At 38.1% G+C, this 24,545-nt stretch overlaps 1 protein-coding gene across 3 annotated transcripts in view; it reads right to left on the bottom strand.

Annotated features, from left to right (window-relative positions):
• UBAP1 (ubiquitin associated protein 1) overlaps positions 1-24,545 on the bottom strand; it is a 64,081-nt gene that overhangs the window by 24,897 nt on the left and 14,639 nt on the right. For all 3 annotated transcript variants that reach the window (XM_028530329.2, XM_036021845.1, XM_028530347.2), the window contains one exon: positions 3,528-3,568. In XM_028530329.2, coding sequence (XP_028386130.1) covers positions 3,528-3,561 — 34 coding nt within the window. In that variant the 5' untranslated portion in view covers positions 3,562-3,568. The remainder of the gene's footprint in view (positions 1-3,527; positions 3,569-24,545) is intronic.

Genomic DNA, 24,545 nt, shown 5'->3' with positions numbered 1-24,545 from the left:
ACCAGGTTCCCCACGAACATGTGGTGGACGAGGGCATGGTCCCCTATCCAGCTGCACCCCCTAGGCTGACTTTCAATAGATTGCAGTAAGGAGAAACATCAGTTGGTTGTCTTTTCATACATGTCCCAACAGGATCAAAACCTGCAACCTGAGAATCAAACCTGCAATCTTTTGGTCTATGGGATGACACTCCACCCACCTGAGCCATGCTGGCCAGATGCAAAACTTTTTGCTAAACTCTCCATTGTGAATTTTCTTGGGGGTTCTTCTATTTCTTCTCCGGCAGTTACTCTCTTGCCTCTTCTTCGGTTATGTGCTCCTGTTGCAGTTCTAACAATTCCTCCTTAGTCAATTCCTCAGGAATTACCTCTAGATCCTCCTCAATGTCATCTAGGAGCTCCTCAACGTCACCTTCGTCCACACCCAGGTTAAACTTGTTTGACATCTCAACCACAGCCTTGTTGATTTCTGCAACTTCCTCATGCTTGGCAAATCCTCTAAAGTCATAGATGAACCTCTTGAGTGTCCTCTTCCACGTGTCATTCACACACTTGTTGGTGACACCACCCCAAGCTCAAGCAAGGTTCTTGATGCAGTCATAGATGTTATTCTCCCAGAATTGCATCAGTGTCTTCCTCAGTTTCAGCAATAGCCCGGACAAAGGTTCTCCTCAGGGGGGAGGCTTTAAAAGCTGCTTTAACTCCTTTACCCGTTGATTGGACCAAAGAGTGGAATTTGGAGGGAGAACCACCACTCTGATTTTGGGGTAAAGATCACCAATAAAAGGAGAATGTCCAAAAGCATTACCAACGTTATGCAAAATCTTGAAAGGTATGTTATTTTCCAAATAGTACATCTCCGTTTCACAGGCACAGCAATTCAGGAGAGCGTCTTAGAAGAGAAGCTTGGTCATCCATGACTCCTTACTGTTCCTGTAGTATACTGGCAGCGTGTGCTTACTGATAATACGCTTGAAGGCCCTGGGGTTCTCACTGTGCCAGGTCACAAAGAGTTTTGATTTGTAGCCTGCAACACTGCCCCCAAGCAAGACTGTTGTCCTGTCCTTAGGAGCCTTGAAACCTGGCATGGACTTGGCCTCCTTCATAGATGAAAGTCCTTTCAGAATCTGTCTCCAGCATATGGAGGCTTCATCCATACTGAATATTTGTTCTGGCAAGTAATTTTCCTCCACAATCAGCACATCTAGAGTTTCCAAAAATTCTTCAGCTGCCTGCACATCAGCACTCTTAAGACTTACCATTCCCTTTTTTGTTATGTGATGAGTAACAAGTCTTAAATCATTTAAACCACCCAGAGCTAGCAGTATATTCAGCACTGTAGTCAGACCCAGCCTTTTCTTTCAATATCACAAACTTCTTGCTTTGGCCATGATCATCACAGTGCTGACAGGGATAGATACGTTTATATATCCAGTCTTCAATCCAGGTCATCAGAAGTTTCTCCATGTCTGATATAGGTCTTCTCAGATTTTTATTAGTTTTATTGCCTTCCATAAAGCAGATACTTTAACAGCTTCTGTCACTCTGTTCTTGTTCTTTAAGATCATAGCTATGGTGTAATGAGACATGCCTGACTGGCAAGCAATAGCCATCACTGATTTTTCCACCTTTGAAGTCCTTGATCATTCTTAATTTCATTTCTAGATCATTCATTCAATATGGCTGCTTACTGGCAACTTAGCAGCCATGATGAAGAAAACAGCACAAGATCAAATCACACACAAGAGAAAATGATGTGATCTAGACATGCAGTAAACATATGATGTCTGAGACTGCTTCTGACATAACAGGGCATACTGCTTTTTGGGAAACTTTTAAAAATATATAGATAGAAAGAGTATAGTCTAAAATAACAATAAAAAGCATAGTATAGTAAATACATAAACCAGTAACACAGCTGTTTACTATCATTATCAAGTATTATGTACTGGACATAATTGTATGTGTTACAATCTTACAAGGTAGCAGTGCAGTAGGCTTGTTTACACCAGCAACACCACAACACATGAGTAATGCACTGCTGTGCTACGATGTTCTGACAGCTATCACATCACCAGGTGATAGGACTTTTTCAGCTCCATTATAATTTTATGGTACCACCATCCTATATTCCGTCTGCTGTTTACCAAAATATCGTTATGCAGCACATTACCATATTTGGAAAGAGTCCTGTAATAACCTTAAACAACAGGATAACTTACCTGGCATATCTGATGCCTGACCTGTTACACAAAATGCAAATTTCAGAGTCTGAATGACAACTCCGAGGGGATTTAACAAAAGATACATATGTAATGAATGTTAAGTACATGTACAACGGCAATTCAAAATATTAAAACTGTTATATAAAGTATGTGAGCAAGTTAACTCCACAATGACTGTTGTACTACCCTGACTCAGCTGACACTATCAAGCAACTTCGTAGGTGAGAAGAGCAGACCACCACGTGCTGCCAAGCTGCCTAGCAAATCATTCTTACAATGGCATAATTTTTAAAATGAAAGATCGGTTTTAAAACCCCCTTAAAAACAATAGCATTGTCTGGATATTTCTGGTGTTTAATCCTTTTCTTCTACTATATAAAAAGAGGTCTCCAATTATAACTTATTAGGTACTTCCATTCCTCCCAAATGCAGACAATAAAGTTTTCAAATGTTGTATTTTAGAACAAGATGGTAAACTATTAGTCTCTAATGCAAAATTGTCATTACTACTACTGATACCTTTATAATATATTGACCTACTGATCATGGTTTATTTGTAGTATATTACTTCCTTGGAAGGGGGCAACTAAACCAAAATATTATGAAGTGTTAACTAGAAGTTTAGAATTTTTCACACGAGGTAGAGAAGAGCTATGACCAAGGAATGATAACTACTTCAATGCACTGCTAAAACAACAAAAATAGGCAGCCTCCCTGATCATCCCTGGTTATCAAGTAAAATAACCATAGAGAGACTATTACTATCCATTTGAGGAACTACTTAATTATTAAAGCTAGCTATTGAAACAGACTCACAGATACAGAAAACAGCTGATGGTTGCCAGAGGGAAGGGGGATTTGAGGGCTGGGTAAAAAAGGTGAAGGGATTAATAAGTACAAACTGGTAGCTACAGAACAGTCACAGGGATGCAAATTATAGCATCGGGAATATAGTCAATGATATTGTATGTACAGAGTCAATAACTCTGTATGGGGCCAGGAGGGTATGTAAAATATCGGGAGGACCACTTTGTAAAGTATATGGCTGTCTAACCACTATGCTGTACACTGAAAACTAATACAGAATAATACTGAATATAAATTGTAATTGAAATAAATACCACAGTAAAAAATATATATTGAACATATTAGTTATCTGAAGTCCTACAGAATGTATATGCTACCCTATTGTACAATTTTATTGTTCTCAAGCTGCTCATTTAAATTAAAAACATGTTAAGCACTTAAGTGATTTCAAACTCTCTGATCAAATCAAAACTTAAAGCATGATAAGTCTACTTACCATGAAAATCTGCACCCAACTTCTTAGAAGCCATTTAGAACCTGAAAAACAAGGAAATATTTCTTAAGCTCATGATGCCTTGAAGGAATACAAACAAATCATTACAAGAAAATTACGTTATAAAAAAAATAACTCAGAAGACTAAAAGGTGACAGAACTGATACAGTCTTCAAACTTCTCAGTCCCAAAGTCTCAAAAAAGAAAGCAGAAAGGGGGAGAAATTAACTTTCTAGAGAAAAATTAAACATTTCTGACATCTGCATGTTCTGGGGGGGAAAATGACAATAGCATACTAGCCACTGACCAATTTACACGTGAACTGTCAAAAGAAAAAATTACTAAGTACATATCTTCCTGATATAAACTATGTCAATAATAGACTAAAGAAGATATTCCATTTATTCAGTTATGCAAAGTTACAACTTTTACTGTCAACCAACTATAACTGTTAAGAGTGAAATTTCTGAAGTGAGGAATGAATGACATACAATCTTCTGTACTATTTTAATTTTGTATATTTTTTTTTAAAAATGAAGGGAAAAACATCATAAAGCCACACACCTAGCTTAATATTATCTTTGCACTTTCAATCCTTAGATAAATAGATACAAAGTCTTGCACAAATACTCTGAGCTGTTCAACCTAAAGTTTATCTCCCTTGATATGGTATGTTGTTTATACCTTTAACTTACCTAAGACATATAAGCAAAAAAAAAACTTTTTAAAATTAAGGCTAAGTATATGAATTTATGGTAGTGTTTATTAGCCTGCATTGTAGCAAAATGCAAGGAATCATAGTGAAAATGATTTATTTCCCACTGGAAGTTTTTTTTCCAAGTGAATATATTGCACCTATCATGAAAATCACTCAAAATCTGCACAGGACTTTTTTTAAAGCAAACTGACAAGTTGATTTTAAAACTTACATGGAAAGGCGAAGGAAATAAAATAGCCAAAATGATTTTGAAGAAGAACAAAGTTGGAGAATTTACCATCTAATTTCAAGACTTACTATTAAGCTATAGTAATTAAGTCAGCGTGGAAATGGTATAAGGATATCACACAGACCAACAGAACAGAGTCCAGAAATAGACTCATACACATATAGTCAATGATTTTCTTTTTAAAAATATTTATTTATTTATTTATTTTTAGAGAGAGGGAAAGGAGGGAGAAAGGGAGGGAGAGAAACATCGATCTGCTGCCTCTTGTACATGCCCCAACTAGGGAACCTGGCAGACACCCAGCCATGTGCGCAGACCTGGAATCAAGCCAGCAACCTTTCAGTTTGCAGGATGTCATGCAACACACTTAGCCATACCCATCAGCACATCCACTTGATTTTTTTAAACTATATTGTATTGATTATGCTATTACAGCTGTCCCAATACTTTTCTCCCCTTTATCACCCTCCTCCCTGAACCCACCATCCAGCTTTTCCCCAGCTTCGTTCAAGTCCATGGGTTGTAGATATAAATTCTTTGGCTTCTCCATTTCCCATACTATTCTTAACCTCCTCCTGTCTATTTTGTGCCTGGCTATTATGCTTCTTATACCCTGTACTTTTCCCCCATTCTCCCCTCCACTCCCCACTGATAACCCTCCTTGTGATCTCCACTTCTGTGATTCTGTTCCTGTTCTAGTTGTTTGCTTAAGTTTTGTTTTTGTTTTTTAGGTTCAGTTGTTGATAGCTGTGAGTTTGTTGTCATTTTACTGTCCATAGTTTTTGATCTTTTATTTCTTATATAAGCCCTTTAACATTTTATATAATAAGGGCTTGGTGATGATAAACTCCTTCAACCTGACTTTATCAGGGAAGCACTTTATCAACCCTTCCATTCTAAATGAAAGCTTTGCTGAATAGAGCAATCTGGGATGTAGGTCCTTTGCCTTTCATGACTTTGAATACTTCTTTCCAGCCCCTTCTTGCCTGTAAGGTTTCTTTTGAGTAAACAGCTGACAGTCTGATGGGAACTCCTTTGTAGGTAACTGTCTCCTTATCTCTTGCTGCTTCTAGGATTCTCTCTTTCATTTTAATTTTGGGTAATTTAACTGTGATGTGTCTTGGTGTGCTCCTCCTTGGGTCCAACTTTTTGGGACTCTCTGAGCTTCCTGGACTTCCTGGAAGTCTATTTCCTTTGCCAAATTGCGGAAGTTTTCCTTCATTATTTGTTCAAGTAAGTTTTCAATTTCTTGCTCTTCCTATTCTCCTTCCAGCACTCCCATGACTCAGATGTTGGAAAGTTTAAAGTTGTCCCAGAGGTTCCTAAGCCTCTCCTCATTTTTTGCATTCTTGTTCCTCCGTTCTGTTCTGGTTGGATGCTTATTTCTTCCTTCTGTTCCAAATTGCTGATTTGAGTTCCAGTTTCCTTCCCTTCATTGTTGGTTCCCTGTATATTTCCCTTTATTTCACTTTGTATGGCCTTTATTTCGTCCTTCATTTTGCAACCAAGCTCAATCATTTCTGGGAACATTCTGATTACCTATGTTTTGAACTCTACATCTGATAGGTTGATTATCTCCTAGTTGCTTAGTTTTTTTCCTGGAGTTTTGACCTGCTCTTTTATTTGGGCCATAATTCTTTGTCCAGGTGCACCAGTCTAACTGAATGTTTCTTTAACTCCTTGGTTCTTGTACTTTCATGCAAATGATTCTGGCAGTTCTGGTTGTTCTTTGTTTTTTAAATTAGTAGTTATCCTTCTTGTGGTTGTGAGAGGAAGAGAAGCATTTCTGCCAATACCTCCATCGGCCTCCATCATGACTGGAAGATTGGCATCCAATTGATTTTAACAAAGGTGCAAAGGCATCTCAAAAGAGGAATGTCAATCTTCTCAACAAATGGTATCAAACATTCATATGCAAAAACAAAACAAAACCCTCAATTCATGCCTTGTACCATACATAAAAATTCAGGGGGATGGAAAGATTATGGCTAAGGGCTACAAAGGTTCTTTTCTGGGATGATTAAAATGTTTTATAAAAGTTATTGTAGTGATGATTGTACAACTTAATATACTTAAAACCACGGAATTTTACATTCTATTTTTTCTTTTTTAAAAAAGATTTTTATTTATTTATTTTAGACAGAGAGAAACGGAGGGAGAAGAGAGAAAGAAACATCAGTGTGTGACTGCCTCTTGCACGCCCCCTACTGGGAACCTGGCCTGCAATCCAGGCATGTGCCCTAGACTGGGAATAGAACTGGCGACCCTTTGGTTCGTAAGCCAGTGCTCACTCCACTGAGCCACATCAACCAGGACTGAATTGTACATTTTAAATGGGTAAATTGTATGTGGTATACTGACACACATCACAACAACATGGATAAATCACAAATGCATCATGGCAAGTGAAAAAAGCCACTCAAAAGGTCATATACTATGTGATTCCATTTACAATATTCTGAATTGGGGACACAAAATTAATTAAGTTACCAGGGACTGATAGTGGCAAAAGGACTGACTATGAAATGGAACACAGGGCCCTGGCTATGTGGCTCAACAAAATGGACATTGTCCTCTAAACCAAAAGGTGGCCAATTAGATTGCTGGTCAGGGCACATGCCTAGGTTGCAGGTTCATTCCCTATTTGGGGCATGTGCAAGAGACAACCAACCAATGTTTCTCCCTCACATCGATGTTTATCTCCCTCTCTTCCTATCCCTTTTCCTCTCTCCAAGAAAAAAAGAAAAAAGAAAAAAATTTTTTTGAAAAGGAACACAGGCATTTTTTAGGTCAATAGAGCTATTTTATATTTAATTGTACTACTGGTTAACTGACTCTAAGTTTTTGTCACAATTCATAGACCTAAAAACTAAACAATAAATTATACTATATATATAGTTTATATGTAAACTATTATCTCAATGGTTTAAAGGGTATACAAGGGAGTGATTCCCAAAACCTTTTATTTATAAAACATTCTGTATTTATTCTTTCATGTTTAAACTTCGGTCACCTTCAAAGTACTCTCCACTTGATGCAACACACCTATGAAGATGTTTCTTCCACTGCTCAAGTTTTTGAGCTCGTCGGTTGCCTTTTAATGCGTCTGCCACTTTTTTTGTTTCACATCTTCCACACTGGCAAAACATTTTCCTTTAAGGACTTTTTTCATCCATGGAAACAAAAAAGTCACTTGGGATGAGATTGGGGCACAGGGGTCATGCCATTTTTTACTAAAAAATGCTGAACACTCAGCATGGTGTGGGCAGGTGTGCTGGTGAATCACAGATCATGAAATGGGCAAATACATTTAAAGTCTTCAAAAAAATTCACTGAAACTAAATGCAGCCGCTCACAACAATGCCAACTGGTACACTGATGGGTTCCTAGAACACTCACCTAGCAGGGTAGCCTGTACTGCAAGAGGCCCACCCTCCAGAAGATAATTCCCTATTTTAGGGTGGGGTGTTGCCCCTTATATATACCCACCTCACTGAAATTAGATAAAATAGAATCACTGGCTCTCACTGGTATGGCTCAATGGATTGAGCATCCATCTGAGAATCAAAGGGTCATTGGTTCAATTCCCAGGCAGGGCACATGCCTGGGTTGCAGGCTGGGTCCCCAGTAGGGAGCACGCAAGAGGCAACCACACATTGCTGTTTCCATCCCTCTCCTCCCCCTTCCCTTCCCTCTGTCTAAAAATAAATAAATACAATCTTTTATAAAACAGAATCACTGAATAATATGAGAAATAATATTTTAACTCATCCTAATGGAACAAATTCCATTTTTTAAGTGCCAGAATTCAAGATAAATTCTACAGCTCTATCACATTCTACTGCATTAGTATGTTATATGCCTGATGGACAAGAGTTTTATACAGTGATGTACATAGTTTCTAACAATGAATTTCTTCCCTATTAAAAAGTAATAAAAAAAAATTAAGTTGAAGTAAACCAGTTTTAGTGTCTCTTAGTTTAGAAAAGACAGACACTTCCAGCCAAGATGGAGGAATAAGCAGAGACACTTCACTTCCCCACAACCAAAAGAAGGACAACAACCAATTTAAAAACAAAAAACAACCAGAACTACCAGAAAATCAAAATGAATGGAAGTCCAACCACCAAGGAATTAAAAAAGAAACATTCACCCAGACTGGTAGGAAGGTTGGAGACAAGCAGCCTGCAGAGAGGACACGAAGCAAGGCAATGGCTGGCAGAACAGGCAGGCCCACATTCACCAGTGGAGAAACTGAGAGAACAACAGGGGAGCAAGACAGACAATGCAACCCAGGGTTCAAGCACAGGAAATAAAGCCTCAGAACCTCTGGACGTAAATACCAGTTGGGGTTGCAACAGTGGGAGAAATTCCCAGTCTCATGACTGTGTCCACTGGAGGGGCCCAAGGGGTCCTAGATCATACACAAACCCACCCACCCAGGAATCAACACCAGAAGGACCCAATACACTTGTGGGTAATGGGGGAAGTGACTGAAAGCAGGACAAGAGTCAAGCAAGTGGCATTGTTCCCTCTCTAACCCCATCCCCACATGCAGCACCACAAGGCAATGAAGTGGGTTGCCCCACCCTGGCAAATACCTAAGGCTCCACCCCTTACAATATAATAGGTGCTCTGAGACAAAGAAATATGGCCCAGACGAAAGAACAGATCAAAACTCCAGAAAAAGAACTAAGCGACAAGGAGATAGCCAGCCTACTGGATACAGAGTTCAAAACACTGGTAATCAGGATGCTCACAGAAATGACTGAATGTGGACGAAAATAAAGGATACAGTGAAGGCTAAGCAAAGTGAAATAAAGAAAAATATACAGGGACCTAGCAATGAAGGAAAGGCAACCAGGACTCAAATCAACAACCTGGAATGGAAGAAAGAAATAAACATTCAACCAGAACAGAATGAAGAAACAAGAATGCAAAAAAATGAGGAAAAGTTTACAAACCTCTAGGACAACTTCAAACGTTCCAGCATCTGAATCAAAGTGGTGCCAAAATGAGAAGATGAAGAGCAAGAAACTGAAAACTTACTTGAAAAAAATATGAAAGAAAACATCGCCACTCTAGCAAAGTAAATAGACATACAAATCCAGGAAGTAGAGTCCCAAAAAAGTTGGACTCAAAAAGGAACATACCAAGACACATCGTAATCACATTACCCAAAATTGAAGATAAGGAGAGAATCTTAAAAGCCTCAAGAGAAAGGGAGATATTTACGTACAAAGGAATTCCCATAAGACTATCAGCTGATTTCTCAAAAGAAACCTTACAGGCAAGAAGGGGCTGGGAAGAAGTATTCCAAGTCATGAGAGGCAAGGACCTACATCTGAGACTACTCTATCCAGCAAAGCTATCATTTAGAACGAAAGGGCAGATATCAAATGTTAAAGGAACTTATCTAAGAAAATGATCAAACCTGGCTGGCGTAGCTCAGTGGATTGAGCACGGGCTGGGAACCAAAGTGTCCCAGGTTCGATTCCCAGCCAGGGTACATTCCTGGGTTGCAGGCCATAACCCCCAGCAACCACACATTGATGTTTCTCTCTCTCCCTCTCCCTCTCTCTCTCTCTCTCTCTCTCTCCCTCTCTCTCTCTCTCTCTCCCTTCCTTACCTATCTACAAATAAATAAATAAAATCTTTAAAAAAAAAAAAAAAGAAAATGATCAAAGCTATGAACAGTAAAATGACAACAAACTCCCAACTATCAACAACGAAACCTAAAAAACAAACAAAAACTAAGCAAACAACCAGAACACGAACAGTATCACAGAAAAAGAGATCACAGGGAAGGATATCAGTGGGGAGGGGGAGGAGGGAGAATGGGGGGGAAAGGTTCAGGGAATAAAAAACATAGTTGGTAAGCTCAAAATAGACAGGGGGAGGATAAGAATAGTACAAGAAATGGAGAAGACAAAGAACTGATATGTACAGCCCATGGACATGAACTAAGGGGTGGGGAATACTAGAAGGAAGAGGGGGAGAAAAAAATGGGACAACTATAATAGCATAATCAATAAAATATACTTTGAAAAAATTCTATTAAAAAAGAAAAGACAACTTGAGACTTCCGGTAAAGATGGTGACATAGGCAGACACGGCTCACCTCTTCCCACAACCCCATCACAATCAGAACAAAAATATAGAACAACCATCACTCTGGAATGTCCAAAACTGAGTTGAACAGAAGTCAACTGAAAAATCAAGTTGAATGGAAGTCTGTAAACGAGAGAATTGAAGAAACCATATCCATCCAGACAGGTAGAAGGGTTGCATACGCACAACAGTCTGGCCACACACCCACATGGATAAAAATTTAGAAGGGATATCTGGGGAGCAAGGAGGCCCAAACCCATACCAGGACCCCACCCCAGGATTCCAGTGCCAGGAAGATAAGCCCCCACAACTTCTGGCTGCGAAAACCAGACGAGATTGAGTTGGTGGAGGAGGCTGCTGGAGCCCTAAGCAGTTCCTCTTGGGGAGCCCACACATGGACTCACCTACTCAGACCTGCTCCCTCTGAGCACCAGCACCGGTGGCAACTGGAAGGTCATCAGTGGTGTATAGGGAGAGACTGAAGTGTCTGGTATTGGGCGAGCGGAGACCTTTGCTGAGCCCTTCCCCGACAGAACCAATACTGTATCTGAGACTCCAATGACCTGGCTGATACAGCATGATCTACCTTGGAGATCCACAGAGGCTCGACCCCACCCAACTTAGGGGCCCACCCAAGCTGCTTTTCCATCAGAATGACTGGTCTTGGGTCCTAAATCCTATCAAACAAGCAACAGCTGGCTTCATTGAGCCCTAGTGGCAGCCAAATTAGAGTCACAGCTTGGTTTCACCTGGGACTCTCAAGCCCAGCACAAGTAGCAGCCATCTCAGATTGCTTTACAGCTCAAGCAGGATGCCTTGGGCAAAACATAAGTGGGGGCTGACCTCAGCCTGCACCACCCAGGTAACACCAAGGCAAATGCACTCAGTGGAAAGTTACAGACCACATGAGAGCACCACCATTCTGCCCTTGAACTCCTGATCCTCCAAGGTTCTTGGTGGCCAATGGTCAGAGCCAGTCCTTGCAACTGACTGACCTGGGGAAATTCCTCCCACTGATCTGTCAATAGCAACCAAAGCTCCATTACAAGAGGAGGGTGTACTCAGCCCACACAAAGGGTGCACCTCATTACCCAGCTTGGGTGATAGGGGAGGCTGTAACACTGGACCCTACAGAACACCTACTTCATTAGGCCACACTACCAAGACATGGAGTCAAAGCAACTCTATCTAACACACAGAAACAATTACAGGGAGGCTGCCAAAAGAAGGAGACAAAGAAACATAGTCCTAATGAAAGAATACATCAAAACTCCAGAAAATGAGCTAAATGAAATGGAGATAAGTAATCTATCAGATGCAGAGTTCAAAACTGGTTATAAGGATGCTCAAGGAATTTAGTGAGGACCTCAGCAGCATAAAAAAGACCCAGTCAGAAATGATAAATACACTAATTGAAATGAACAATTTACAGGGAAACAACAGTAGAACGGATGAAGCCAAGAATCAAATCAATGATTTGGAACATAAGGAAGCAAAAAACTACCATTCAGAACAACAAGCAGAAAAAAGAATCAAAAAAAGAAAAAAAAATGAGGATAGTCTAAAGAGCCTCTAGGACAACTTCAAGTGTTCCAACATTCGCCTCATAGGGGTGCCAGAACAGAAAGAGCAAAAAATTGGAAATCTATTGGAAAAAATAGTGAAAGAAAACTTTCCTAAACTGGTGAAGGAAATAGACATGCAAGTCCAGGAAGTGCTGAGAGTCTTAATTATGATGGATGCAAAGAGGCCCATTCCAAGACACATCATTATTAAAAGGTCAAAGGTTAAAGATAAAGAGAGACACTTAAAAGCAAGAAAAAGTAGTTACCAGAAGGCTGCCCGATGAGAAGGGGAAAGGGGAGAATGGGTGAAGGGGCGAGGGGATTAAGAAATACAAACAGGTAGTTACAGAATAGCTGTAAAGCACAGCTTTCTGTAAAGTACAACTTTACATGGGGATGTAAAGTACAGTATAAGAAATGGAGTAGCCAAAGAACTTATATACATGACCCATGGACATGAACAACTGTGGCGGATTGCCTGAGGGAATAGGGGGCATTGGGTAGAGGGGGGCAGGGGGCAAAGGGAGAAAAATCAGGACATCTGATTTTTCATAATAGCATAGTCAATAAAATATAATTTAAAAATAAATACAGTGAAAAAACAAGGTGAAAAGTGCAAATACAAATAAATTATCTTAATATTATGTCTTTACCTGGTAAAATACCTTCTAAACCTAGCATACATAGAGCATATCTAAAATAGTTTTTAAAATGCAGTCACAATTACTAGTAGGTTTTCTCTATGGCATGAAGAAAATGTTTTAAAATCAACAGTGATGATGATTCCAAAATCCTGTAAATATACTAAACAGTATTGAATTATATTCTTAATGGGTGAATTGTATGGCATATGAATTATGGATTGTATGGCATATAAAACTGTTATCAGCCCTGGCTAGTATGGCCCAGTGGATTAAGTTCCAGCCTGCAAGCAGAAAGATTGCCAGTTTAATTCCCTGTTAGGGCATACACCTGGGTTGCAGGCTACTGTGAAAGTGCAAGAGGCAGCCAACCAATGTTTCTCTCCCTCTTTCTAGGTCCCTTCACCTCTCTCTAAAATTAAGTAAATAAAATCTTTAAAACTTGTTACCAAAAAAAAGTAGTTCTAGCCCTGACTGGTGTGACTGAGTGAGCTGGGCATCAACCTGGAAACCGAAGGGTCACCAGATTGATTCCCAGTCGGGGCACATGGCCTGGGTTGCAGGCCAGGTCCCTGGTTGAGGGTAGTTGGGGCATGTGAGAGGCAACCGATCGATGTTTCTCTTACATATTGATGTTTCTCTCCCTCTCTTCCTCCCTCCTTTCCCCTCTCTAAAAATAAATAAATAAAATCTTTAACACACAGTAACTCTAAATTTGGATTTGGTAAGCTATGCAACTAAAGAATGATAATTAGGTATAGGGGAGGGAAAGGAACAGATGAGTGACATCTTTTCATTTTCATAATAGTTATTATGAATGAAATAACTAGTAATTTTATGTATTGGTAAAAGAGAATTTTATTCATTCATTTTTATAATCTGTAGGATAATAAATTAACTGCAGTTACCAAACAAAACAAACTACTTCCAACGGACCATTCCTGATTCTAACTTTGCCGAGGCCAATTCATATAGGCATTTCCCTAACTTATTTTATATCCCAACTTATCTATCTATTCTACATTAGGCAGGACGTCATAACAGTAGCAAAGAGGCGTATATTAGTCCTAATGTCCTGTGAACTCAGAAGTGTTAGGTGTCCCCACATTAAGGCTTACCTGACAGCAAGTGTCATTCAAGGACAGTTTAAAGTGTTAACAGCAAACAATTATGCCATTTCTATTACTCACAGATAGTTACTAGTTAGTTAACTGCTATGGACTTGTAATAACAATGCTGAGTAGAAGACAAAGACTATACCCAACTCCTCTAAAGATAAAAATTATTATGTATAAAGCATTCTCAGATTCCAAAAGAAAGAAGTCATATTTTTACATTTGTAAAAAGAAAAAAAATCAGAGAAGTGACAACCTATCAGTGGTAGGGCTGAAAATAATTCACAACATTTTTCATGGATTCCAAACATTCTATGGCAAACGGGTATTATTTCTTTAAAACTTAACTTTAAGAGTTTCAGTTTCCAGCATGATGTGGGGATAAAGTACTCTGGTTGATAATCTAGTTAACAGAAAGTTAAAATTACAAAGTATATGGGTCATCAATTTTCATAGAACCAACAAACCATAATGAAAGTGATTTAACCTTTTTATATGTGCAAGAAACATTTCATATGCTCTTAAAGGGTTTAGGGTCATCAAAATGTACATAAACCATAATAATACAGAGATTTTTAAACCCAAAAGCAAGATTCTTGGCAGCTTCAACCTTCCCACATAAGCATTTATCAAAAATGTGTTTCTGTAAATCTCTGCTGGGAAAGAAGCGGTATCTAAGCATCCAGCAATGAGAGCTGTGAATGTACTCAGACAGGAATGAATGAGCATTTTCATCCCTGTGTCCCTAGTATTTATTAATATTGTTGGATATCAGGTCTCTGAAGCAGCAGCTGTTTTTAAGAGGTAATAGCTAGAGAGAGGCTACTTGAGCCCCTGATTTAATAATTTTGCAAACAAGCTAACATCAGGTATGCTTTAAAGAAGTGCCACCTAATTTAAAAGGATTCTTTTTTTTTGTAATTGATTTGAGAGAGAGGGAAGGAGGGAGAGAAGGGGGGCCGAGGGGTAGGGAGAGAAACATCAGTGTGAAAGAGAAACATTGATCAATTGCCTCCAGTAGGCGCTCCGACCAGGGATTGAATCTGCAATCTAGGTATGTGCCCTGATAGGGAACTGAACCCACAAACTTTTAGGTGCATAAGGCAATGCTCCAAATGAGCCATGTGGCCAGGCTTAAACGGATTCTTCATGGCTCTTTTATAAAAAAGGCTCTACCAAAAGACAACCCACAGATGAGAGAAAATATTTGCAAATTATATATCTTATAAGGAATCTGTATCTAGAATATATAAATAACTCTACAACTCAACAGTCAAAAGACAAATAACCCAATTAGAAAATAGGCAAAAGGATTCGGAAGTCAATTATCCAAAGATCAACAAATGACCAAGAAGCACTTAGGATGTTCAACATCATTATTCATTCACTAGGGAAGTGCAAATTGAAATCTCCTCTCCCTATTCCCATGTTAAAGCATGCATATTATCTTCAATAAAGCAAAATTTCTATTAAAAAAAGAATAATAAATGAAAACTAAAAGATAGTATTCCTTATTACTAAATAAAAGAATGTAAATTCTTTAAAATCATGCTTCAATACAGCTGATAAAGTGTAGATTTTCAAGGGGTTTTCTAATAGTAAGATGATTACTGAATGCAACTCCTATTATATTTTCTACAAACCTTACTATACAAAAACATACACACTGATCACTTACAGTAAATTTTTTTGTTTGGTAGGCAGTAAAAACTTCATTGTCTTTCAAGGATCAAAGGCATCTGAATAGCTACTTAGATCAAAATTTTTTCCTGAAACATCTAAGCAAAATCAAGTGACATATATATATGCTTCTTCATAAGCTGCTTATGTTTAACTGCAACCATTTATTGTATAGTTACTTTCTATAATCTAAAGTGTTCAATTATGGAAAATGATTAAATTATGCAAAATACAGAAGATGGGTTATGATGGCATTAAATGTTTACTGAAAGTATATATTAATGGGAAATAAGTATAAGCTTTAAAATGTTTTTACAAGTTGAATTACTTTAATTATGTGAAAATGTTCATAAAACAAGACCGAAGGAAACACATTTGCCCCCAATGTAAAACTATAAATGCTCAGAGAGAAAGAGTTTCATAAGCAAGGATAAATTTCCTCTAAAATAAATATGAATGCTTCTATTAAAGGAAAAGTATCAAATAGAAATAACAATTACAGTTTTCTTTTCATAAGCTTTTATACTATGAAAATGTAGAAATCCCTGAAGCAACAAGGAACTTCAACAATGTTCTATTTTGCCAGTTCCATGCCACTTGAGTTCAAATACTACAGAAGAAAATGATAACTTCAACTTTGAATCACTAAGACATCTAAAAACAAAGAAGATGAAACAGGTAACAAGAAGAGAACTTCAGGGAGAGAAGGAGGAGCTAGAGTGCAAGGGGCAGAAGAGAAGGAGAGGAGCAAGGAATGGAAAAAGAGAAAGTTGAAGAGGGTAGGGGAAGAAAAATAGGAGACCAGGAAGATGAAAACAAACATTCTAGGAAGGCCCAGGCCCTTTCCAAAGCGGAAGAGAAAGCCCAAGGGCAATTATATTATGTTTTCATTTTCTTTCTTCCTTTTTTCCTACCATCATTAAATTACTACTACATGAAATTACACTCTACAAATAGCTTCCCAATACACAATAGCAATTTAAGATCTCAGTAAGCTATCACAGTCACATTTATACTCTAAGAGCTGCAATCAGGAATTCCCCAAGATACAAATTAATCCAGGAAATTCTCCAATTTACAAAAAAAGATGGCTTTGGGAATCATCAAATTTCAAGTCTGAAAACAAAGTTAACACCCATACAACTAGCACTCATACAAACATATATATGACAAAAATTACATGTTTAACTATTGCCAGTACTCGGCTATACTACATGAGAAAAAGCTTTCCTTTCTCTCAGTACTCAGAGTCATTTTGGAGCCTCACTTCCTTCATCAGTAAAATAAGAGTAGCAGCTCTTGCTGGTGTGGCTCAGTGGACTTAGTGTCTGCCTGCAAACTGAAAGGTTGCTGGTTTGATTTCCAGTTAGGGCACATGCCTGGGCTGTGGGCCAGGTCCCCAGTTGGAGGCATATAAGAGGCAACCAGTTGATGTTTCTCTCATACATCAATATTTCTCTCCTCCATTTTCTCCCTCCCTTCCCTCTCTAAAAATAAATAAAATCTTTTTTTAAAAAGGGGGTAGCAGACTGAATAACCACCCCCACATGAATCTATAATGGTAGAATAAAATGAAGGAAAAATATTTATGTTTCCAAATTAAATAAGTATTCAGCATTCAAGGTAAGTGACAGCATCATTTACTATACACTGTAACTTTCACAATGTCTACTGGCAAAATAAAAAGCTGGCCATTTAGCAACCAAATTCCTCTAATCCTCCCCACCTCTTTTTTTTTATTTTAATGATCCATGAAACCCAGAGGTCTGGAAACCATTTTTTTTACACCACTTATGAAATAATTACCTCAAATGAGTCTGATAACAAAAACAAAAGAACATACTTTTGAATACTGCCTGAGACACAGCAAGAGCTCTACAAAGGTTGGTGGACTGAATACAACTTGCTACAGAGTAAACAATTTTCCAAGTACTGCCATCAGTAAACTGGTGTACCTAGACCAAAAAAAAAAATGTAGATTTTTAAAAATATTTTATTTATTTATTTATTTATTTATTTTAGAGAGGGAAGGGAGGGAGGGAAGGAGGGAGGGAGACAGAGAGAGAGAGAAACATCAATGTGTGGTTGCTGGGGGTTATGGCCTACAACCCTGGAATGTACCCTGGCTGGGAATCGAACCTGGCTAACTTTGGTTCCCAGCTGCACTCAATCCACTGAGCTATGCCAGCCAGGGCTAGATTTTTATTTGAAAATAATATTAGAATTTTATTTTGAGTGAAGAATATGGCTGTGAATACTGAATTGAGGTTATGAAAACTTACGTTCAGTCTCTTTAAGTCTGAAAATTAGCCAGACACTATTTTCAGTGTCTGTGGATCTATCACTGTCCACAAATTCTGTATTTGCAAAACTAAGCCCTCTTATTATTGGCTGCTGCCTGTCAGCATATTTGGCTGAAGATAGAAGGCCAACAACAGAGGTCAACAGTACACTGATTCATATTGCAGAGCAGTTCAATAGCCCCAGTAAGCTTTTCTTTATGCATTAATTTCTTCTTTCAACTAAGCTCAAATACTGTTTGTTCAGTCAGGTTCTTCCTGAATACCACTGTCTTATGGAAAGCTAAAAAGGAAAATCTAAATTTGAGTCACTAACTTGCAGATATAACGGGCCCTGCTATTTTGGAAGGGGGGGGGGGTATAATACCTATGCAGATATGGAAACAAGGGTAAGACAATCTTATAATAGTAGTTATAATTGGGTGATGGGTTTACAGGTGGGGCTTTTGGTTTTTCTTTTCTGCTCTTTGCTTTTTAAGTTTTTTATATACATACTTTGTAATTAGGGGGGAAAAATCTAGAAAGCAGCAGAGGCGAAAAAAACCTACCACATACCTGTAAGAGAATTAAAAAGAACATAATATGAAGGGGGTGGGAAGAATATATCAGTGGTTTCTAGATGAGTAAAAACAACTAGAAACACACAAAGGTTTTAGATTACAGACTTCACAGAGATCTAACTGGTGTTTGCTTTTATTGCCAATAAAGGATGCAATCCATGATGAAGGGCTAACATCACAAATTGCCCCAAATAACATAGTATCACCGCTCACAAAGTAAAAACTATAGGTAACAGAACAACTAGGTAGAAACACATAATTAACAAGATAGGTCTAATTTGTATTATATGCCAAAAGCACCCTAAAAGCGTAATATATTTTTTTAAAAGATTTTACTTTTTTTTAGAGAGAAGAAGGGAGGGAGAAAGAGAGAGAGAGAAACATCAATGTGTGGTTGCATCTCCTACTTGGGACCTAGCCCACAACCCAGGCATGTGCCTGCCCTGACCAGGAATCGAACCAGCAACCCTTTGGTTTGCAGGCTGGTCTGGTGTTCAGTCTACTAAGCCATACCAGCCAGGGCCATAATACACCTTCCTAAGTACTCACAGAACACTTCACCAAAACTTAAGTAAACATCAGGCCACAAAAAAATTCCAATAAATTTCCAAAATCAAACGTAGCACAGCCAAATAGCTGAAAGACAAAACAATTAAAAATTCCACTTTAAAAAGAGTTCTACTTATTATTTGGTTTTCTAAATTGTATTAGAAAACTCATGGATCAAAGAGGGAACCAAAATTAAAATTAAAGAAGATGATGACAATAAAAATATTGCATTTAATAACCTACAACAGACAGCTAAAACAGAATTTTCATGTGAGTCATGAAAAGTCACAGCACAAGGACTTAGGATATAAATAACCATTTAAGAAAAACACAAGAATGGAAACAATAAAAATATAGGCAGAAAATAATCAATTAAAAATCAGGAAAGTTGCCCTGGCTGGTGTGGTTCAGTGGATTGAGCACCGGCCTGCAAATCAAAGGGCTGCCATTTCAATTCCCAGTCTAGGCACATGCCTGTGTTGCAGGCCAGGTCCCCATTTGGGGGCCCATGAGAGGCAACCAAATTGATGTTTCCATCCCTCTCTTTCTCCCTACCTTCTCCTGTCTCTAAAAATAAATAAAATCTTTAAAAAATAAATTGAAAATATATGTTTTTTTAAAAAAAGAAATATAATGAAAACATACGATGTACCACAGGAGTTAAGAAGTAAAAATAGCCCTGGTGGGTAGCTCTGTTGGTTAGAGTGTCACCTCAATATGCCAAGGTTGCAGATTCAATCCACAGTCGCATACAAGAATCAATCAATGAATGCATAAATAAGAGGAACAAATTGATGTTTCTGTTTCCCTCTCTCTACCCTCTTTCTCTCTCTCTCTCAAATAAATAAATAAATAAAAATTTTTAAAGAAGTAAAAATAAACTTAAAAAGTACAGGAATAAAATTAAAAGTCTATTGAAAGGCACAAAAGAAGATTTACATGATTGGAAAAACCTGATAATCTTGGCGAGGACACACAACATCAATTCTCCTGCCCTGGCTGGTGTGGTTTAGCTGGCTGAGTGCTGTGAACCAAAAGGGTTCAGGTTTGATTCCTGGTCAGGGCATATGCCTGGGTTGTAGGCCACATCCCTGGTTGGGGGGCACGCAAGAGGCAACCAACTAATGTTTCTCTCCCTCTTCCTCCCTCCCTTCCCCTCTCCCTAAAAAATAAATAAAATCTTTAAAACAAAAAGTAAGATCAATTCTCCCTAAATTACTATATAAATTTGGCATGATGCAAACGAAGACTGAAGTATTCTGTTTTTTTATACTAGATAAGTTGATTCTAAAGTTCATATGATAATAACAGTTATGCAACAGCCAAGAAAACTCCGTATAAAATAATAAAGGGAGACTAGTCTATCAAATGTTAAAATGCTTATTACCAGATATAGTACTTAAAGCTGTGCTGTACTGATACATAAAGAAACATATCAATGAAACAGAATAGAAATCCCTAAAATACCCCAAATATGGAAATCTGGTATATAATAAAGCTGCATTTAAAATCTGTGAAGTGATGGGACAACTGGGTAGCTATCTAGGAAAAAAGTAACATTGGATTCTTATCTCACACTCTTTACCAAAATAAATTCCAGATGAATTAAAGGTATAATATGCAACTATCCAAATGTATAAATCCTATTTTCATTCTACACAGAAAGCTAATGGGCAAAAATAGCAATTATCTTACACTCAGAATCCAAAAAAATGCTTGCCTTATAAAAAACTTAGAAAATGAAAGTTATTTTTAAAGTCAAGTAGCTGTAATGTATGTTTTCTCACTAATTACTCTTGCAAATGAGGTTTTACCAAGTTATTAATCATATGGTACACTTAAGACTACAAGAAAAGCAGCTAGTGATTCAATGCAAAGTTCATTACACATAGTTTAATAAAAATTGGTTATAGTTGAATACCAACTCACCAAAATGTAAAAAGCGACTAGAGGTTTACTGAGCCAAAATATCATCTCCTCTCCAATGCTTTCAAAAATCACATTACACCTAGCTGCTGTGGCTCAGTGTACTGAGCACTAGCCTGCAAACCAAAGGGTCACCAGTTCAATTCCCAAGTCACTGCACATGCCTGGGTTGTGGGCCAAGTCCCCAGATTGATTAATGTATCTTCTCACACACTGATGTTTATCTCCCTCCCTTTCTCCCTCCTTTCCCCTCTCTCTAAAAATAAATAAATAAAATCTTAAAAAAAAAAAAACAAATAGAAGGGAACTATTTCAACTTGATAAAGAGCATCAATAAAAAAAACTACACTTAACATCATACCTAGTAAAATACTTTTCCCTTAAGTTCAGAAATAAGGCAAGGATGTCCACTTTCATCACTGATATTCAACACTGTACTGTAGATTCTAGACAGTGCAATAAGACATGAACAAGAAATAAATGGTATCCAGACTGGAATAAGCAAGCAAAATCTGTCTTTTCTTCACAGACAACATAGCCTGTAGAAAATCTAACAGAATCTACAAAAGAATACTAGAACTAATATCTAAGTTTCTAAGATTGGAGGCTATAAGATCAATACATAATAATTAATTGTATTTTTATATACTAGCAATAAACAAATTGAAATTTTAAAAATCACCATTTACAATAGCACCAAAAATTATGAAACTCTTGGGGATATAGGACCAAAAAAAATATGCAAAATCTGTACATTGGAAACTAAAAAGACTGTTCAGGCTACTTTAACAAATACCATAAACTCGATGGCCTATAAAAACAGAAATCTATCTCTCCTAATTCTGGAGCTGGGAGTCAAAGATCAACGCACCAGCAGATTTAGTGCCTGGTGAGAGCCTGCTTCCTGGTTCACTTGACAGCTATCTTTTCACTATAACCTCCTAAGACAATGCAATTGGGTAAGGAAGCTCTCCTAGGCCTCATTTATAAGGGAATTAATCACAAAGGTCCCTCGCTTATGATCTAATTACCTTCCAAAGGTCCTCCAAATGCCATCACCTTGGGAATTAAGTTTCAACATATAAATTCGGGTAGAAGGGATGGGAAAGGGGGTGAACAAATAGTCTATACCGAAGACCTAAATAAATAAATATATACCATGGTAATAGGCCGTTAACACTCAATATTTCTAAGATGTCATTTCTCCCCAAATTGACCTATGGTCAATACAATCCCAAACAAAATCCTACCAGGCTTTTTGTAGATATTCTGACAAGCTAACTCTAAAATTTACACAGATACAAAGAACCTATATAGCCAAAACCACTTTGAGACACTTCCTGGTCTCAAATTTTATTATATGCTACAGTTATCAGAGAGTGTGATACTGGCATAAAGACATACAAATACACAGGGGAGAGAAGAGGGAATTTCAGGGGACAATGGGAAGGGTTTACAGGAACAAATTTAAAGGACACATGGACAAAAACTAGGGGGAGGGTGGTAATGGGAGGGAAGTGGGGAGGGTTGGGTGGGTGGGCTGGACTGAGAGTAAAAGGGAAAAAACTACTTGAACAATGATTAAAATTTAAAAAAAGACAAATAAATCAAGAAAATAGAAAAGAGTCCAAAAATAAATCTACATATATATGGACAAACTATTTTTAAGCTACAAAAGCGGTTCATCAGAGAAAGGGCAATCTTTTCCACAGAAGGCACCAGAACAAATGAGTATCTGTATTCAAAAAATAAAATAAAACCAACCTCCCCCATCCACATCTCACAACATGTAGAAAAATATTACTTCAAAATGGACCACAGACTTTGTAAAATCTAAAACTATACAACTTCTAGAAGAGAACGTAAGAGAAAATCTTTCTGACCTTGGGTTAGGCAATGGTTTCTTAGATATTAACACCAAAAGTACAAACCAAATCAGACAGAAAACAGATACCGTATGATTCTACTTATATAGGGCATCTAAAAGAAGCCAAAACAAATGAACAAACAAAACAAAATGGGGCCAGAAAACAGAGAACAAACTGATGGTGCCATAGGGCTGAGGTTAGGGAAATAGACGTGTAGGCCAAAAAAGGAGTTCTATGGAAATTAAACTCACAGGGTGATCTAATCATAAATTCCTAACGGGGCAAGTCATGGTAGGTAGTCACGCCCTAGGCATACAACTTCTTTAGTAAAAGACTTACTTTGCCTTAAACAAGCGCTATCCACTGTTTCTGTGGATGCAGGTTAAGGTTTGAAATGCCCCCTTTCAGACTCCTCCTTCTAAAGTTTGACCACCAAGACAGCACAAAATCTTAACTATCCTGTAATCTGATTACGGTCTTGCTTTCTCCCACTTTCATGTAAACTTCCTTGCTATCCTCCTTAATCTCAAATGCATAAAAGAAACTGCAAACTGTTATTCTTCTAAGCATTTTTCTCAGTCTGTGGAGATCCTGCTTCTAGGTGTTTCCCTGTTTGACTCAAATTTTTACAAAAATTCTCCACAGGTTTGGACATTTTTATATCAACAGGTAAAAAAAAGTGAAGGAGAATAAGAGGTACAAACTTCCAATTATAAAATTAGTCCGTAATATTGTAGCCCTGGCCAAATAGTTCAGTTGGTTAGAGCATCAACCCAATATACCAAGGTTGCGGGATGTGGGGTAGCTCAAGAAATGGCCCCTTCCACCACCCATGATAAGGGCTGGCTGGCCATGGGGGCCCAGGCCAGAGGGAATGTGTATTGCTTTGGGAATGGATTGTAACTCCTTCCTCATCACCGTCTGGGAGCCGATTCTGGTCCTATGACTACTTCTTGACCTTTCTTTCTGCACATATACACTGACGAAACATAGTTTAGAGTCACATGTAGGACAAATGCTCCCTTTGTCTAGGACCCATTATAACAACTCTCAGACCGGAGGAGGTGCGGTCTCTCTCGCACTGACCTGCTGCCATCAGTACATTCCCCTGTAATGTAATAAACGGCATGTCCACATTGGCTAGTCCTCCAGGTGGTTTTTTCTGAATATCATGAACTTATGCAACTCCCTGATTTGGGGCTCCTGTGCTATACAGGTTCAATCCTAGGTCAGGGAACATACAAGAATCAACTAATGAATGCATAAATAAATGGGACAACAAATCTATGTCTCTTTCTCTCTCTCAAATCAATAAAAAAATATTTTAAAATATTGTAGTAACTTGGCATAGTGAACAGATGGTTACTAGACTAATATGATGATCACACCGTAAGCTATAAAAATGTTGAATCACTATCTTGTACACCTAAAACTAATATATTATTGTATGCCAACTATAATAAAAAATTTTAGGCAGTCCAAGAAGGCAACAGCGTAGGACACTGATCTCACCCACTCCCACTGGCAAACTCAAATATATACATATACAGAGAACAATTACTCCTGTGAGGTAACTGAGGGCTTGAATGAAGAGCTTCTGAACAAACGAGAAAGAGACAGACTAGAGAAGGCTGGGAAACCAGGGGAACACCCTCCTGGAGCTATGTGAAGAGTCTGGAGAGGTGGAACCCAGAAGCACCATTGTTTACACATCCACCTCCATTTCCATAGGGCAGGCAAGAGCTCTGCTTGGGTGCTT

Source organism: Phyllostomus discolor, chromosome 3, assembly GCF_004126475.2.
Source record: "Phyllostomus discolor isolate MPI-MPIP mPhyDis1 chromosome 3, mPhyDis1.pri.v3, whole genome shotgun sequence".
In the NCBI taxonomy this organism is placed as follows: Eukaryota; Metazoa; Chordata; class Mammalia; order Chiroptera; family Phyllostomidae; genus Phyllostomus; species Phyllostomus discolor.
The sequence above is the reverse complement of the archived record's forward strand: the minus strand, read 5'-3'. Positions and strand labels throughout refer to the sequence as shown.